The 16,687-nt window shown below is 35.8% G+C and overlaps 1 protein-coding gene across 1 annotated transcript; it reads right to left on the bottom strand.

Moving 5' to 3' along the window:
- Positions 1-14,499: 14,499 nt before the first annotated feature.
- Positions 14,500-16,356, bottom strand: LOC149204038 (protein NUCLEAR FUSION DEFECTIVE 4-like). The gene has a single exon (XM_089393191.1). It carries the CDS (start codon positions 16,354-16,356, stop codon positions 14,536-14,538), a length of 1,821 nt encoding a protein of 606 aa, XP_089249317.1. The 3' UTR covers positions 14,500-14,535.
- Positions 16,357-16,687: the final 331 nt, after the last annotated feature.

The following is a 16,687-nucleotide window of genomic DNA, read 5'->3' as shown; positions in this document are numbered from 1 at the left end:
ACACATTACCATCTTTATAAGTTTCTTCCAAGTGTCATTGTTTTCCTTGATCTCAAGCATACACGTCATGAACTCCATTTTTCTCAACTCTATGTAATGGACACCTCTAGATCTCACTTATACATTCGATCATCAAAATCTATCTTCCCTAGGTGATCAAGGAGCCTTCAGAGCATTGTCATCACTTTTCAGGGTGAGTTTTGCATTTATTGCCTTTTGTTTCTTTTTTTGTCCCTTTTGTCTATTTAGCTTGTGAGAGTGTTGTTTCACTCATTTTGTTGAACAAGCACTAGTTTTTTCGCTTTTATTAGCTTGTATAATTGTTGTTTCAAGTTATCCATTCCCTTCCCCAAGTGTCGCATGAGTTTTCCCATTTTTTCACCAACAGTCGCCGTTGTGGCGACTCCCTTCACATGCTTCATGTTCCTTCATTTGAATCGATTGCTACACTTGTTTCACATGCATACATCACATCATCCTTCATAACTACTTGTTTGCACACTCCTCATTGACATATTTGGGCTCTCCTCGAATGGATCTCACATCTCCCTACATGCACTGCACAATCTAGGAGCTTGAGGCCTCTGCCTTGGCTTCTGGAATTGCATAGAGTCTGTCGTGGATGGCTCCAACTACACACTGTGCAGTTCTAGGAGCTAGTCTCCCAGCTTGGCTAATGAGATTGTGCAATGCACAGTCTCTCCCAGGCCCTATCTCAGACTGATCTATGCATTGCGTATTTCGAGTCATCAACCTTCCACACTAACTGATGCGACTACATAGTGCACAGTTCCCATAGTCATTCAGTCACCTCTTGTCAGTCAAAACTGTGCATTTCGTCTCGTAAGATTCCCTGGCTGCAACATGATCATGCTGTAAAGTTATATTTGTAAGAGATAATCTTTTCTTTCCATGAGTGTCCTTTGTGTCCCGTAGGTACCACACTCGTGAAGTGCTTCTCTCCAGCATTCATTGCACCATGGCACCAAAGAGAGTTGCTTGAGGATAGACCACTGAAAGTAGTACTGGGGAAGCAGTTGAGCAAGTGCCAATTAACTTGCCAATATATGCGGATTCCCAGCTAGTTACAAAAAATGAATCAACACTAATATGGCAGCAAGACCAACATCAGTGGCAGAAGCCAGGAATCCAATACAAGATCAGGGAAAGAGGAAATTGTTGACATAATAGAGGGAGATCAAAGCTGCAAAGCGAAAATGGATTCAATCTTCATGCAGGAATATTTGAAAACAAAAGAAAAAGAAAGAAGAGGACATAGACAGTAGAGCAGAGAAAGAGAGAAAAGAAGAGCTTACAGGTAGCAAAACTGATATCATAGCAATAAAAACAAAAAATGAAGGAACAATGGGAGATGAGAAGGAGAGAACAAGAAAAGAAGCAGAAACAGGAAGAAGAACAAAGGCAAGGTGCAATGACATAGAATACAACAGAAATACAGGTTGATGAGTTGGAAAAGCCAGTAGTTTAGGAATATAGTGAACATATGTAGGCTTCCTCAATAAAGCTAAGCACAAGAACCAAGTTTGATTAGAGGTCGATAGGTACATGGAGCAGTTAAGGTGAGAGGCCACCAAGGATGACTTGGAGCTAAGTTCACCAAACATGCAGAAGCACACTGGTGGTCCTGGCATGGTCTACAACATGTTGCACATGCTTTAGGATGAGACAGACATAGGTTCTAAGAAAAAATGCCTGGATGACATCGAGGAAAGAGTCTGATTTCATCAAGACAACATCAAGTAGTTTGGGGACATCATAACATAGTACCAAGCTTGGCATCTGTACATAACCGATAAGCATCAAATGGATGTTGCCGAGTTGGTATTTCGCCAAACTCCAGTGTCATAGTGTTTTTTCTTGTTAGGTTGTCTCTAGCCTATTTTTTCTCACATGGGCACATGTGCAAAATGTATATTAGTAGTGAATATGTTGTAAGTGAAATTCCAAGTGTCACTAATGGAACGTGAATAGTCACTATGTAATTTAATGAGTTTTGTAAAGAATTTGAAGAGTCATGAGGGTAGGCAAAGAGTCACAAAAGGGAATGTCAAGGGTCACCCCACCCTTTTTTATAAATATAACCTCATAACTCATAGAAAAGGATTTTGGGAGCCAAACTTTTGGCTAGGCATTGCTTAGAGAAGGCTTGGAGAGTATTGTGCGAGCCTTGGTTTCTCCACAACGTAGAGTCAGTACATCTCTTTAGAGGAGAAGGCCGTCTAGTGGCTATCGATGGTGTATGTATGGATAAAACTCTCACCTAATAATATATAACAAAACCAACACGTTTTCATGCATATGTTGTTATTGTAGTTGGACTATTCTGGTTGCTTTAGTAATGTATGTTATTTATCTTACGCATTTGTGTATGAACTATTTTGTATGAAATTATATGAATCTTGTCACAGGCGTCTTGTTGGTTTAACCCGTCACTTTGGTTTCTGGACTATTCTACTTTCCATCTTGTCATTTCATTTCGCTCATGTTTTCCCTTAAGGCTGTGTAATATTATAGGCTTATAAGGGACACACTTCCTTTTCCCCTCAGTGTGTTATAACCCCCATGAATCTCACTTGACTCGCTGCAAGACCACAAACTTGCTTCCAACAAAGTTATCACACTTGCCTCTGCGTACTACCGTATTCAAGGAATTACTTTACTACCCATTGTTGGGACTCCTACTCTGAACAGTCCGAGGTCTAGTTGGAACTTCTTACTGTGGAGATCCCTTGACATGTTGGCGGGTCCAACAATGACAACAAGTTGCTATATTTTGAATGAATTACCTAAGAACATATGTAACCTCCAAATCACCATTCATATTAGGAATATTCAAGGGTTTGGTGAAAATGTGACAGTTACCGGTATGCGGACAGAAAGAGGCAGAAAAACATAGTCGCAGGGTTTGGTGTTCTGTGGTTCCCATGTTGGACACCGTCAATGATAGTGCTATTGAATGTCTTCAAGTTAGGATTCAAATTTTCAGATATTTCAATGAATGAATGTTTTATTTTTTGAATCTATCATCCCAAGCTTCAAACCCTAATTATATTTTTTGAATTTTCCATCCCCAACTTCATTTTTCTTCACATCTAGTTTGCGCACTTTCTTTGTCACATGTTTCTCATGTCGTATGTTGCTTTTATTCTGTCTTGAATTTGTTTATTCTTTAGTTTCTTGTCACCTATTTGTTTTTGTGTTGTATTCAATAAGACCTTGCATCAAAACTACTCTTGCTTGGCTCAAAATATGGTGTGGCAATTTTTTGAAGAGGCAATTGTGGTGATCAACAACTCTTGGCTAACCTATCTTCCTAATTCTTTGTCTTAGTCTACATATTTAAGGTCAATCATATCTTAATTGAAAATATGATCCATTCGAAACAGAAAAATTTGATTAGAACCATGACACCCATATATATTGTAGGATCCTCATTCCTAACTTAGTCTTGTAATTTAATGTTGTTTTTTATTTCTAATCCATTGAAGTAGAGAAGGGAAAGGGTAAACTCTATAGTGAGCATATCAATATCAAAGGCATATACAACTGCCTCTGAAAGAAAAACCTCTTATGCTATGAATAAGTTGGGATCCCTCTTTCTCCCCGGTAAAATAATAATTTCCTAAGCACATATAAACAAATACATAAAGCGTGAAAGAAGAGAAATGCTTTTTGTGCAGAGAGGTGAAGCGAGTAACTTCGCCAAGTTACTAGACAAGCCTACTGGTAGTGAAGAGATTCTTGTGTTCTTGTAGTGACTTCATTGGGGTATTGAATAGGCTCACTGGTAGTGGAGCAACACCAGATATGAAAAATAAGACTTTAATCATCTTAATCTTGCAAATATATTACCCATATCCTAATTCGAAACAACTGAATTACAACAAGCTTTGTGAGTGTGTTTAACCGAGAAAGGAAATAGAGGGAACTACATCTGTAATAAGGATAAGTGGAAAAAATAGAGTAATCTACACAATGAATCATTACTTCCTAAGAGACTAGACCTTATGCATAAAGTTAGATGAAAGTAGAGAAGTTTGAGTTATACCAGTGCGTCACCAAGTATTCTCACTGTGACAAACACCCTCTAAATTTTTTCCTACACTTGAATATTTGAGCCTACTTGTAATCCTATGATTTTTTGTTCCTTAATTTATCTCAATCAATTCATGATTGGTTGATTAGTTTCTATGTCTGGGCATCTAACTGTCAGAGTCACTTTCTCACACATGCTTAGCCTTTCATGCATGCATAAGTGCTCTTCTTTCAAGCAAGTGTAGCAGTCAATGTACAACTTAGTTTGTCAAGCACTGCATAGACCTTGTTAAATGTGATTGCGCGAAGGTTGAGGATAGTGATTTTGTAGTTACTAGAGAAAGAGACTGCACAGTCCCTATGGAAATTCAGTGCATAATCTTCAATCAATAGATTCTCTGATTCCTAGATTCAATTCTAAAAACACTTAGGTGAGTTTCGTCAACTGTCGCTTTTGTGTGCTTTAGGTTTCATTGGTGTCATTTTCACTTTTGTGGCTCTCATTTTCTCTTTCTTTCACTTTCCTAAGTGGAAATGTTGTGTTCTTTCTCTATAGCATGTGTCACTTTCACTTTATTTATCTTTTGCAAGTGTCCTTTTTATGTCTACTTACTATCACACCTATCATTTTCTATTATTTTCACTCTTTCATGTGTCACATATTAATGCATCAGTAGAGGCCACCCTAGCACATTCCTTTAAATTGGTTTATCCTATATGTCATAATAATATGTTCTAGACAATTTCCCAAAGCTTGGTGCATTATTTGGTTGCAGTTGACACACTTTTTGTTATGTGCATTCTAAGTCACGTAAAGAGACATTTCAACTGTCGCACTTACAAAAAAGTGTTTCTTTACTATAATTTCAAGTTATGCATGTGAATTTATAGTTTTATTGTGTGTGTTTATGTTATTTGAGTGCGATATAATAATTTCATGAATTGATTGCATGTCTTGTTCTCTCTTTCCTCATTGATCCCACACTTGGCCCTTTCGAAGCCTTCACTGTCTTTCCAGCATGCTCAATCTTCAGACAACCTTTCTCCCTCTAGGAAGTTTTGACTGTAAATTCCTAGGCCATAGTGAAGCCCCTATGTCTCTGGAAACTATCGAGTGTGTGGTCCTAGAAGACAAACCCCCTCCTTCATGTCCACAATGAGCAACCTTGGAACTTAAGCCACCAATTTATTTGTCTAGCCTTATTGACTGTGCAATCCTTGTTCCCTCCGACTTTGTACTACACATTGCATAGTTATAGTCAACAGTCAAGCCTCTTTATGTAACAAAATTGCCCAACTTTGTAGTTGCCTAAGCCTTCTCCTCAATCGCTACACATTGTGTAGTTCCAGTCAGCAACCTTGCCTTCTTGTCTCTATGAATTGCCTGATTGTGTTGTTCCCTTCATTAGAAGAGCACAATTCCAATGAGCAAGGATTCACTGTTGAGTCATTGAGCTCCTCAATTATGCAATTCATTGAGCCTGCCCCAATCATTACACATTGCACAGTTATAGTGACTAGTCCTGATAACTAAGATCCATCACTACATAATCCTTAGCCCTATCTTTCTCCTAGTACACATTACACAGTTCCAATTGACAATGAAGCCTTCCTCAATCCCTAGGATGCCCAACTGTGCAATCCTTGTCTCCTTCTACTTGGGAACTCCTCACTCCATATCATCAATCAATAAGCTTAGTTCTGTGCCCCTTGGACCACCTCACTATGAAATAAGACCTGTCAAACCCTCATGTACTATGTATTTTGAAATTCTAGTAAATAGTGAGTCCTCCTTGAGTTCCTAAAGTTCTCAACTACGCAATCTCCAACATCTTTCGTTCAAAACCCTTGCATGTTACCTCATCTTAATCAACATATTCCATGAGTAAGTAGAGGTAGAGTAGAGGGTTTTTAGACTAATGTTGGCTTGTCATGAGTGGTCTCCATCTGTAGGTATCATCATTACAACATGAGACGGTAGTGCTAAAGAGAGGTCATCAAGGAGAGGCTACAAGAGAGTAGTTATGAAGAAGGAGCAAAGGAAGAATTATCATGAAGAACACAAATGAATCTTTGATCTAGATAAAGAATCTGACTTGCAAGGTCCCAAAATTCACCTAGATCCTTTGGAGGGTGAAAATGAAGAATAAAGAAAGATATATCATGAAGAAGTCAAAGTCTAAGCAACAAGAATAGCATCTTGGCAATGCCACATCATCATGAAGTTCCATATCATCATTGCCAAGTTGTGGCTTATACAAATGTCATCATAATGTCATAAGTGTCAATGGGTCTTCCCACATGATGTGGAATGTAATTATGGATTTTCAAGAAAATGATAAATGTAAATGTGTGGAAGTCCAAGAGTCACATGTGGAATGTGAAAAGTCACATATAGAATAAAGAGTCAATAGAAGTTCAAAGGTCACATAGAAAGTCCAAGAGTTATGAGGGTAACTCAAGAGTCATGGAATATGAAAGCTTATTGCTCTTGTTATAAATACAACCCCATAACTCAAGCATGGGTATTTTGGGAGTCATATACTTTGGAGAACTAGCCTTCACTTCTCTAGCTTAGCATAGGAGAGAAGATCATTCTTTGGAGAAGCAGTAAGTGACCTAATGTTCCACTACTGGAGGTAGCGGCTTGCGATTGTAACTATGTAATTGGTTTTTTCAATTAACCATCAAAACCTCATTAAGGAAACACATTTTCATGCATGTATTGTGAATATTATAAGACTATCCTTTAGATATTTGGGGTATATGTTATGTTCATACGTACTAAAGAAATTGAACTACATCATTGGCTTTGGTGCTTATCTTGTCGAATGTGTGTTATATTTACTTTAATGATCATGGTGTATATGTGAACTACTTCGCTAGATATTAAAATAATATTTCCTTTCTTGTGTCTGCCTCTCTTAATATAGTACTATTACTCTCCTTCTAGAGATTCACTATTTACTTCCATCTCATGAAAGTATTGTTTTACATATTACAATTGGTGTTTCATAGTGTCAACTTACTTACTGATTTCAAAGGTTATGCACATACTCTCTTTTGTTATTCATTGCATCTAAGGAAAACCTTAGAGTTATGGTGGTTGGGCCAATACTTTGGATGGGCCTCTTACTCCAAATGGTGAGAGGTCTAATTGGAAATTTATACAAAGGAGACCCCTTTGTTTGATAGATTGCAAACATCGTTAAGATTTATATACTTCTTTGATTGAGCCGTATTGAAAATTTATCGATAAGGGGAAACTTTGTTTCCTTTATAGATAACCCAGAATGTTGGTTTATCTTCTTGTAATTGTTTATCATTGGTAATGTGATGTTGTCATTTGCAACCCAAAGGAATGATATTAATCTCAATTAAGTTGGGTGAAGTTGAGGTGGACTGATAATTTCCCATTTCATCCATTTCTATTATGGATATGTCTTGATGGATATTTCCTTTTAGGATTATTTCATAGGTTGAAGAATATTTATAAAGTTTTATAAGTTTTTAAAAGAGTTTTTCCTCTATAAAATAAATTTAAATTCGCTAAATTTACTTGTGAGGTTAGCAAGAGTTTAAAACATCCATGGATGATCCTAATAACTTTATGGATTACTTAGATTTTTTTTTTGTAAATTTAGGGATTAAAGGCTTTATCCTTGACCCCAAGTCATATGATCAAGTAGAGAATTGTGAGTGAGAGGTTATCTGAGAATGATATTTAGTCAAGAATGACAAGTATCAGAATTTAGTAACACTTCAAATAAACTCCATCATGAATCCATGATAATGATATATCATGATATTTTTGTCCAATAACAATGATCATACACTTTCAATTGATGGTTTGTTAATTGAATAATGGGACATCAGCTATCAAGGCAATCAATTCAGGCACCTCACAACACTTTGACAAACACACATTGTGAATCATCGATATTGATGGTTATAAAACGTTCATTGACCAATGGGGTTTAGTTCCATCATTTAGCATTCATTATCTAGTAGGGTGAGTTCTGTGAGTGTAGTATTGTTGTTTCCAAAGAGATAGAATTTTAATTGATGGTGGAATAGAGTTGTTGCAGTTGAGGGTCAGGATGTCGAGGTATCAAGTATTGGGAATTTACAAAGTCTTTCTACCGAAAGACTTTGTTTAATTTACAATATATTGAATAACTCCCCAATATGGTCACCTTATATAAAAAAATCTTGGTAAGTATGTCAGCTAACGGGAATTACTTCCTATTAGATGATGTCCATTATCATATTTGGATGTTGTATTATTCACATTTTGTATATTGGTGATTAGGTATGAGATGGTCCAGATGCAAATAATCAAGTTTTCATCCAACTATTAATAGAACCTAATTTTATTTTTACATGGGATGCGAATGATCGGAATTTGGATTAGGGGAAAAACTTAGCTCAAAAATAAAATTTCTCGGAATCGTTTGGAACTTGAATGATCGCGTCCTTCTCGTCAAAATGATCCCAATGCAATCATTTCATTCAAAATGGAGTTTGTATGAGGAAGAGAGAGCCCATTGACCGCTTTGCCAAACAAAAGAAATTTTGTAAAAAAATTCCCTCTCATGCACAGTCAATAGTCGGTATTGTTCACATGGTAGGTGACTGGGCAAGGTCAACATACAGTCAATATCTAGTAAGGTTTTGACAAGTGTCGTGTTGTGGTTGGCTATCAGATTTGGTACATGGCGTGTCTTTATTGGTTGAAGGTGGTCCAATGAGGAGGGGACAAGTGGCAAGCTTGAAGTCCATAAAGTGTCCCTCCCCAAAGGACCTTTGCACATTGGTGTGCACATCAAAATTTTTGTGGAGGTGGAAAGGTTCGATCCCACGACCTCCCTTCCATGACCAAGGCTCTTTACCATCTTCACTACCTATTGTGACTTAATCTTATATTTCATCTCTTATGTTTAAATGTTATAACGTTAGGAGTTAGTAGTTAGGAGGGCCAGCCCTCCCATGAGAACACACCAACCCACAACGGTCAACCAATGGTTAATGTTTACACTACCGGACAACACATACACCATAACTGCGAACTCCCCACAACATGTGAACACTTTGGGCTAACCACTAACAGTTATCCAAACAGGTGGACAACATTAACTGCTTGCCATAACCATGGAATTATCTGCCACCATATGACCACTCAATGGAGGCTATCAGTGTTAAGTTAAATGGTTAAGCCTAACCGTAACATTTTTTTCCATGACATGAGGCCACTCCACCAAGACCGTCGAGGTTAGCGGTTAATAGAATGTGGGTTAGCGCTAATCTACGATTAACATTTAATTAATCCAGTTTAACCATTAATTAACCTCTAGTTAATCAGAGTTTAATTCTGCGGAGTTTTTGCGGTGCCACTAAATCCATCCCTAACTCCAAAATTAGTAGGGATAACTCAAGTTCCTCCAGTTTTAGTTGAGGTTTACTAGGAGAAAGTTGTTTATGTCATAACATTGGAAAAATTGGACCAAATGGAGCTCAGAAAAAAGTTTTCTTAGATGATTTTGACATTATGGACACAATGGAACATGTTGTAGAGGCATAGCGGCACTTCATATGATCAAATCAGGCTTGTTGCAAACATTAACACAAACAAATCAGGAAGTTGGAACCAATGAAAAGTTTAAATTGCTCATTGGTTACATCCATAGTGTCAAAAGGCACTTCAACCATCTATCACAACCCTTAACTGTGGACTTCCCAACTTTATCAGTCCATATATAGTCCAAATAGATAATTCATCAATATCTCTACGCCACTCATGTCAATCATGTGAACTACATATTTGCAAATGAGGCTACTTGTGTTAAGCTTGTCTCCTTTTCTATCCAACTTCTCTTCCAAGCCTATCTTGGTGCATCCAATTAGCGTGAATTTCCACTATCTATGATGCATATAGTCTATGAAAAGGGGGATCCAACATGTCTATGGCATACCTTGGCAATCGGCCAAGGAATCCTAATTGACAACTAAAGCATCAAACTTTTATCATGTTTATCTTTGCTATTCAAATCACTAATATTATTTTCTTGTGGATTCACTTAAAATTACTCAAGATTAAGGCCATAGAAAAGGTGTTCATTTGTTTACATTATGGTTTTTATTACTACAACATCATAATTGTGTGGAGAGAAGTAATTTGTGTCATTTACTAAACATTGTGTTTCCTAAGAAAATCATATCCCCTATACATAGTCTTAAGATGTGCCTACCTCAAATTGGTTGTGACCATCACTAAGAGATTTTATTAAGACTTTCAGTGATTCTTATACTTGGTCATTGTTTCTCTACTTGTTCTATGGTATAATTACTAGATACCATTTCCTTGTAATAAGTATGTAATGATAAAGATTGTATAAATAGAGATTGAACCATTGACAATGGCATATAGAAAAGTCGGATGATTTTAGAACTATTACTATTGCTTGAATAAATATGGCATAGGTTTACATAGAATTAGCACAAGATTTAGTTGAGAACTAGCTAAACAAGATAAAAATATAGAAATTAAGTTATACCAATAATTGAAAGGTCAAGAAACTAGAGACACATTAAAATAAAAGTGAATGTTGTACCGAAACGGTTTTGTTAATTAATTTTATTAATCTTTTCTATATTGAATATAGATGAATTATGAAACTAATTTAATTGAAATCTCACCTTAGTGAATATGAGAATAACAATTTATCATCTTAATCTTTGAAGTTAAAAATTATTGATTAATAAGCATTGTACTTTCTAGAATATAATATGATATTGCCTATTAACCTTAGAATTTAGAAAATTAATAAACCCACATAAAAAATTGCAAAATTTCCCTATAGTATTCCAAAAGAAAGATTCACTGATGTTTTAATTTTCAATAAACTTATTTTACCTATATGTTAGAACACATTTTTAATATATCTATATATTAGTTTTGTTATTAAACTTAATAAATTATTTAATATACTTAAATTTTCATTAATAATTAAATATTTAAAATATCTAAATTTTTATAAATTTCTTATTTATACATAAAATAATAATATCTCATATATATTTTATTTTATTTAAACATAAATTCTTAATACTATTAATAAATATTCGTTAATTAATTATAATCAACCATAAATTTAAATATAGTTATAACCAAGCTCAGCTATATAGAGTCATCAAATACAAAAAAATAAAATAAAAAAAATTACATTAATATAATATCTATCATTGAAAAGTCTATTATAGAAAAGAATAATAAGAATATTGATAAGCCTATTAGGGAAAAGAATAATAAGAATTAAAAAATAAAAATAATTAAAAATTACATTATCAAAGTCTATTGTAGAAAAGAATAATAAAAATATAAATAAGTTTATCTAAAAAAGATAATAAAAATTAAAAAATAAAGATAACTAAAAATCACAATATGTTATATAATGTAAATTGGCAAACAAAAAAAGTTTACTGATAAAAAGTAATACATTAAAATATTAAATAAAGATAATTTAAAACCAAGATATGTTATATAATGTAAATTGGAAAATAAAAAAGAAAATAAAAATTTATTGATAAAAAGTGATAGATTAAAATATTAATTTTCATTTTATATTAATGAATAATGGGTTATAAAAATAAATAAAAAGCCAAAGTATATTACACAATATCATTAAGCCCTTGGTTGGCTGCACTGAGTCCTTCGTGAAAGACTCTGCATCCTTCGTTAAGGAGCTTAAGGATATTAAACTTAGTCCTGAGGACATTCTCGTCAGCTTTGATGTGGTCTCCCTTTATACTTGCATCCCTATAAAGGAGGCCTTGGAAGTGATCTTTCGTCTAACAGATCCCGATACCACGCATCTGGTGGAGATCTGTCTCACTTCCACTTTCTTTTGTTTCGGGGGTGAGTTCTTTGAACAGAAAATGTGGTGTTGCCATGGGTTCCCCTCTTTCCCCTATTGTTGCTAATCTTTTTATGGAAGATTTCGAAGCCAAATCTTTAGCCTCGGCTCGTCTCCTTCCCAAGCTTTCGAAAAGGTATGTAGATGACACTAATGTCATCTAGCCCCATGTCCCAGAGGAGCTGGAACACTTCTTTAATCACCTCAACAGCCAGTCCTATGCCATTAAGTTCACCATGGAAAAAGAGGTCAATGGTTGCCTCCCTTTCCTGGATATTCTTATATCCAAGAATAAGGATGGCTATCTCTCCCTCTCTGTGTTCCAGAAGAAAACGCATACTGAGCAGTATCTTCATGCAGATTCCCATCATTTCCCTACTCAGAAGATGGGTGTTCTTAACACCCTCGCTACTCGTGCCCTTAGGATTTCTGATAGTGAGAGCTTTGATAAGGAGAGATCCCATCTCCTTGATGTCTTTGTGGAAAATGGATATAGTAGGCGCCTAGGTCAGAAGGCTTTCCGTAAAGCCTCTAAGAATGCGTTAATTAAGAAAGAGCCTAAAGAGCGTCGTCTAGGTGTCCATCTTCCCTATGTCCAAGGAACCACGAACAAGATTGCTCGGATCCTTAAAAGGTATGAGATTCCCTCAACCTTTAGGCCCCTCAGCACCATCCACAATTCCCTCCGATCGGTGAAAGATCCCATTAACCCTAAGGACATGAAGGGTGTCTACTTGATCCCTTATTCTTGTGGGACCCCCTATATTGGGGAAATAGGGCGCTCCATCCATCAGAGGATCAGCGAACATGCAGCCGACCTAAGACATGGGAGATCCAAGTCTTCAGCGTTGGCAGAGCATGCAGAAAAGACCAAGCATCAGGTGTGTATAGAGGAGGCCAAGGTTGTTGCCAAAGTTGCTCAGTTCCATCATCGTAAATTCAGGGAAGCTATTGAGATTGAAAGAAGGCCGAACAATCTCAATAGAGATGACGGCTGGAAGATCAGTAGATGTTGGATCCCCACCTTTTCATCCTAGTCTTTCTCTCCCTCCCCGCCTTCTCATCTTTTTTGCTTTCGTTTGGGTTTTTCCTTCTTGTTTTAGGCCTTTTCCGGTCCTTCTCCTTCTTTTTTATGTTAGGCGCTCCTTCTATTTACTTCTTCCTAATAGATATTAATGGATATGATCATAACTATTATTATATTAATATGATCGTAGCTATTATATATTTTATTTATGTATTTATTTTATTATTATTATTATTATTATTATTATTATTATTATTATTATTATTAATTTATTTATTTATTTATTTATTTATTATTATTATTATTATTATTATTATTATTTTATTTATTTATTTTCTTTTTGTTCACGTTCTTAATTAGTTTTATTCAGATTTATTTTTTAGGATTAGTACTATATAATTACTATAACTAACCATCACCTTAAATTACCTTATAAATATTTTTATGAAAGTAAGGTCCTTTATCTAATTAATTACCATTAAATTTATATAAATAAGAAAAATTTTAACCGACCAAGAAGTTATCACCATTTAAAATTATTTCGTTTAAAGGCTTCTAGTTATTATAACTAACTAGCCTACCTTATATATTTTTATATATTGACCCTTTCCCCTTAATTTAAATTTTATATTATACCTTTCAACTAACTTTTATTATTATTTTTATTTATATATATATTTATACATTTATTATTAACTTTCTAATAATATATAGGTATTATAACTAACTATCATGCTAAAATTGCCTCACATATATTTATATTTTATATTTTTATATATACAAAGATATATATATAAAAGTCATGTCCTTAATATAACTATTTCTCTTATAAGTCACAATTCTTATTAAACTAATAACAGAATCAACATCTATAATTATTTCTTTTATATAATCTAATTAACTCCCATTAAATTATCATTTACAGTTCTTAAGTCAAAATTAGCCATTGATCAAGATAGGGCTCTGGTCACACTATTTAGCATGCATAGCTAGATCTGTTTCTTCGAAACGCGTCGACAAATGTCTCTTACGCCGAAGTTCTGCTTATAAATAATATGGATCACAAAAGCCTCAATTCAACAATCATATAATGAATTATATTTCTGATCGCAAAGAGAACCATGGTATATTACATAATATCATATAACCTGTAAAATGCAGCAGCAATAAACATTAATAAATATTTTTTAAATATTTATTTTATTAATTATCACGCTGAACAATACGGAGTGTATCAGCACAGAAAGCTAACCATGAAAATGGAGTATAGAAACATTAATTTTCAAAATGTGAATAAGAAGAACAATGAGAATAAAAATCTACTAACATATTACCTAATATTGTTTACTGGGATGTAACCAATGAGCAATTTAAACTTTTCATTGGTTCCAACTTCCTGATTTGTTTGTGTTAATGTTTGCAACAAGCCTGTGGTACCAACAACTCTAGACGCTGAACAAATGAACATTCTAAAAAGTACTTTAAAAAATTCATCCACGAGTTTTATATTCCTAACTAGCATTATTGCTTCCCTGCTGTCTAAATTTCAACCTTGGCAGCCATCACATTCCTTTGATTATCATGTTCCTTGGATGCTGTGTTCTCTGGCTCTTTAAACTTGGCATATATATCACCTTTGTAGAATTGCCTCGTTCTCAACACAAGAATAAAAGAAATCATGGCTCCAAAAAGGGTCACGACTGTCATAATGATAAACGAAAGCTGAAAACATTTATGCCCAGTGCAAGTAAGCGCGCTCACAGACGAACAAGTCCCAAGAGCAGTACACTGCTTTCTTGTCTCTTGGTCATACATATGCCCCACAACTCTGACAGACAGAAGATAAGATCCCAACGGGCTCGCAACCGCTCCGAAATTATGAAGGGTTGCATAATACTTCAGGCCAAATATCTCTGAGATGACTGCATACATTACAGGCCACTGAGCTCCAAAACACAGTCCAATTATAATGGACGCTATGTACAGTGATCCCGGAAGAGCGAAGGCTATGAAAATATGTCCAATGCAAGCAATAAGCATAATTATGGTCAACATCAGCGGCCTGGGAAAGTTATACCTCTGGAGAAGAATTTCTGATAAAAACCCAGAAACAACACGGCCTAGAAAATTCCATATGCTAATAAGAGCAACAAAGGTGGTTATATTCTGGTGAGTGTAACCAAGAGATTTTCCAATCTGTCCCATATTATCAATGGTGGTCAGAGTTGATCCAACCCCACAAATACTGGCTAAAAAAAGAATCAGCATATCTATGCTTACTAAAGCTTGAGGAATAGTGAAGTCGTCTCCTCTTTCGGGGCTTTTGAAGAATTTCACAAGACGGGAGACAACAGAAGCTCTCGCTCTAATTTCATCGCTATTGTTAGTAATATACTCTGTGCCGCTCATCGAATTTCCTTCATTGATCTCTGCGCAATGTTGGGGATGGTTCATTTCTTCATTTTCTTTTGTAAGCACAGTGATTTTGGCATGATCTACTTTGGTTGAGACTGAGGTCTCGGTGGAAATCTGTTGCTGCTTCTTTTTGTCCATCTCTGCCTTAGCAATCACTAGAAGAGGAAGCGAAAGAAACACCACAATAACTGCAACAACAATTCTGTAGCCTGCATTAGGGAAATTCTTCCGCGTATTCTCCACTACGATGAGAACCATAAGAAACCCGGCTAATGCTAGAGCTATGTAGAGAAAGTGGTAGAATCGCTTCAGCTCATTTTTTTCCGTCGTCACTTTCGTAGGACGAACTATAAACATTACTATCAGAGAAACAGCACTAGGCAAGTAGCCCAGAAGAAGAATCACACCAGCTGCTCCACTGGCACTACTCCCATAAATTGCATAGTAAATCTGAGTGAAAATTGATCCACTCAAACCAACAAAACCTTTCAGAATCCCCAACACAACTCCTCGGCTCTGCGGGAAATTCTTAACACATGTAACCAGAGATCCTGTGTTGGCAAATGTCTGAGAATTAGCTCCAATGGTCATATACAAATACATCTGCCATAACTTGGGCTTGGCAATTCGTTGGGTGACAGATAACCATACCAATGAATATCCAACGATATTCATGATGGCTCCGACACCAAGAACAACCCATGGAGGGCAGACTTCATTGATAAGACCCGAAACAATCCCAACATTAGCACCCAGATCCTTGAAAAATCCCAAGGTATCAAGTGTGCTCTGATCATAGCCCAGGGACGATTTTAGCGCTTGTGAGTAATCCCCAAATATGTAAGTCCCACCAGCACACGACATAATAAGGAACAACACAAATACTACAAACCATCTTCCCATCACTACTCTTTTGGCCAAATCAAACACCTCGCTCCCCTCCATCATATTCACCAGAGCAACACAGACGAAGAACCTAAATTTCTTTTTGATGGAATGCCTTACAGGGATTTTCGATCCCAAGCAAAAATGCGTTCGGAGTCGAATGTTTAGCACCAGACAACTAAACCCAATCACGGGATTTGAATTCGTAGAACGCGAGCCACGCCAGATGAGTTGCGTGTGGTAACGGATCGAGATCAAAGAGATTCGAAAACGAACTTTGTGGAAATTCAAAGTGTGGATTTTCAAAAACGCGTATTGCGTTGTTGCCTTCCGGCGCAAAGACTGGTTTCAAGTGTTTCCCACCGTGGCGTCGACTTTTTCAGAAGATGAG

Source organism: Pinus tabuliformis, chromosome 1_2 (genome assembly GCF_031772625.1).
Source record: "Pinus tabuliformis cultivar Carrire ecotype Pingquan chromosome 1_2, CPIR1, whole genome shotgun sequence".
Classification (NCBI taxonomy): Eukaryota; Viridiplantae; Streptophyta; class Pinopsida; order Pinales; family Pinaceae; genus Pinus; species Pinus tabuliformis.
The sequence above is the reverse complement of the archived record's forward strand: the minus strand, read 5'-3'. Positions and strand labels throughout refer to the sequence as shown.

Bases quoted from the DNA above. Each gene is read 5' to 3' on its own strand.
- LOC149204038 (XM_089393191.1), bottom strand. From the start codon at position 16,356: ATGGAGGGGAGCGAGGTGTTTGATTTGGCCAAAAGAGTAGTGATGGGA.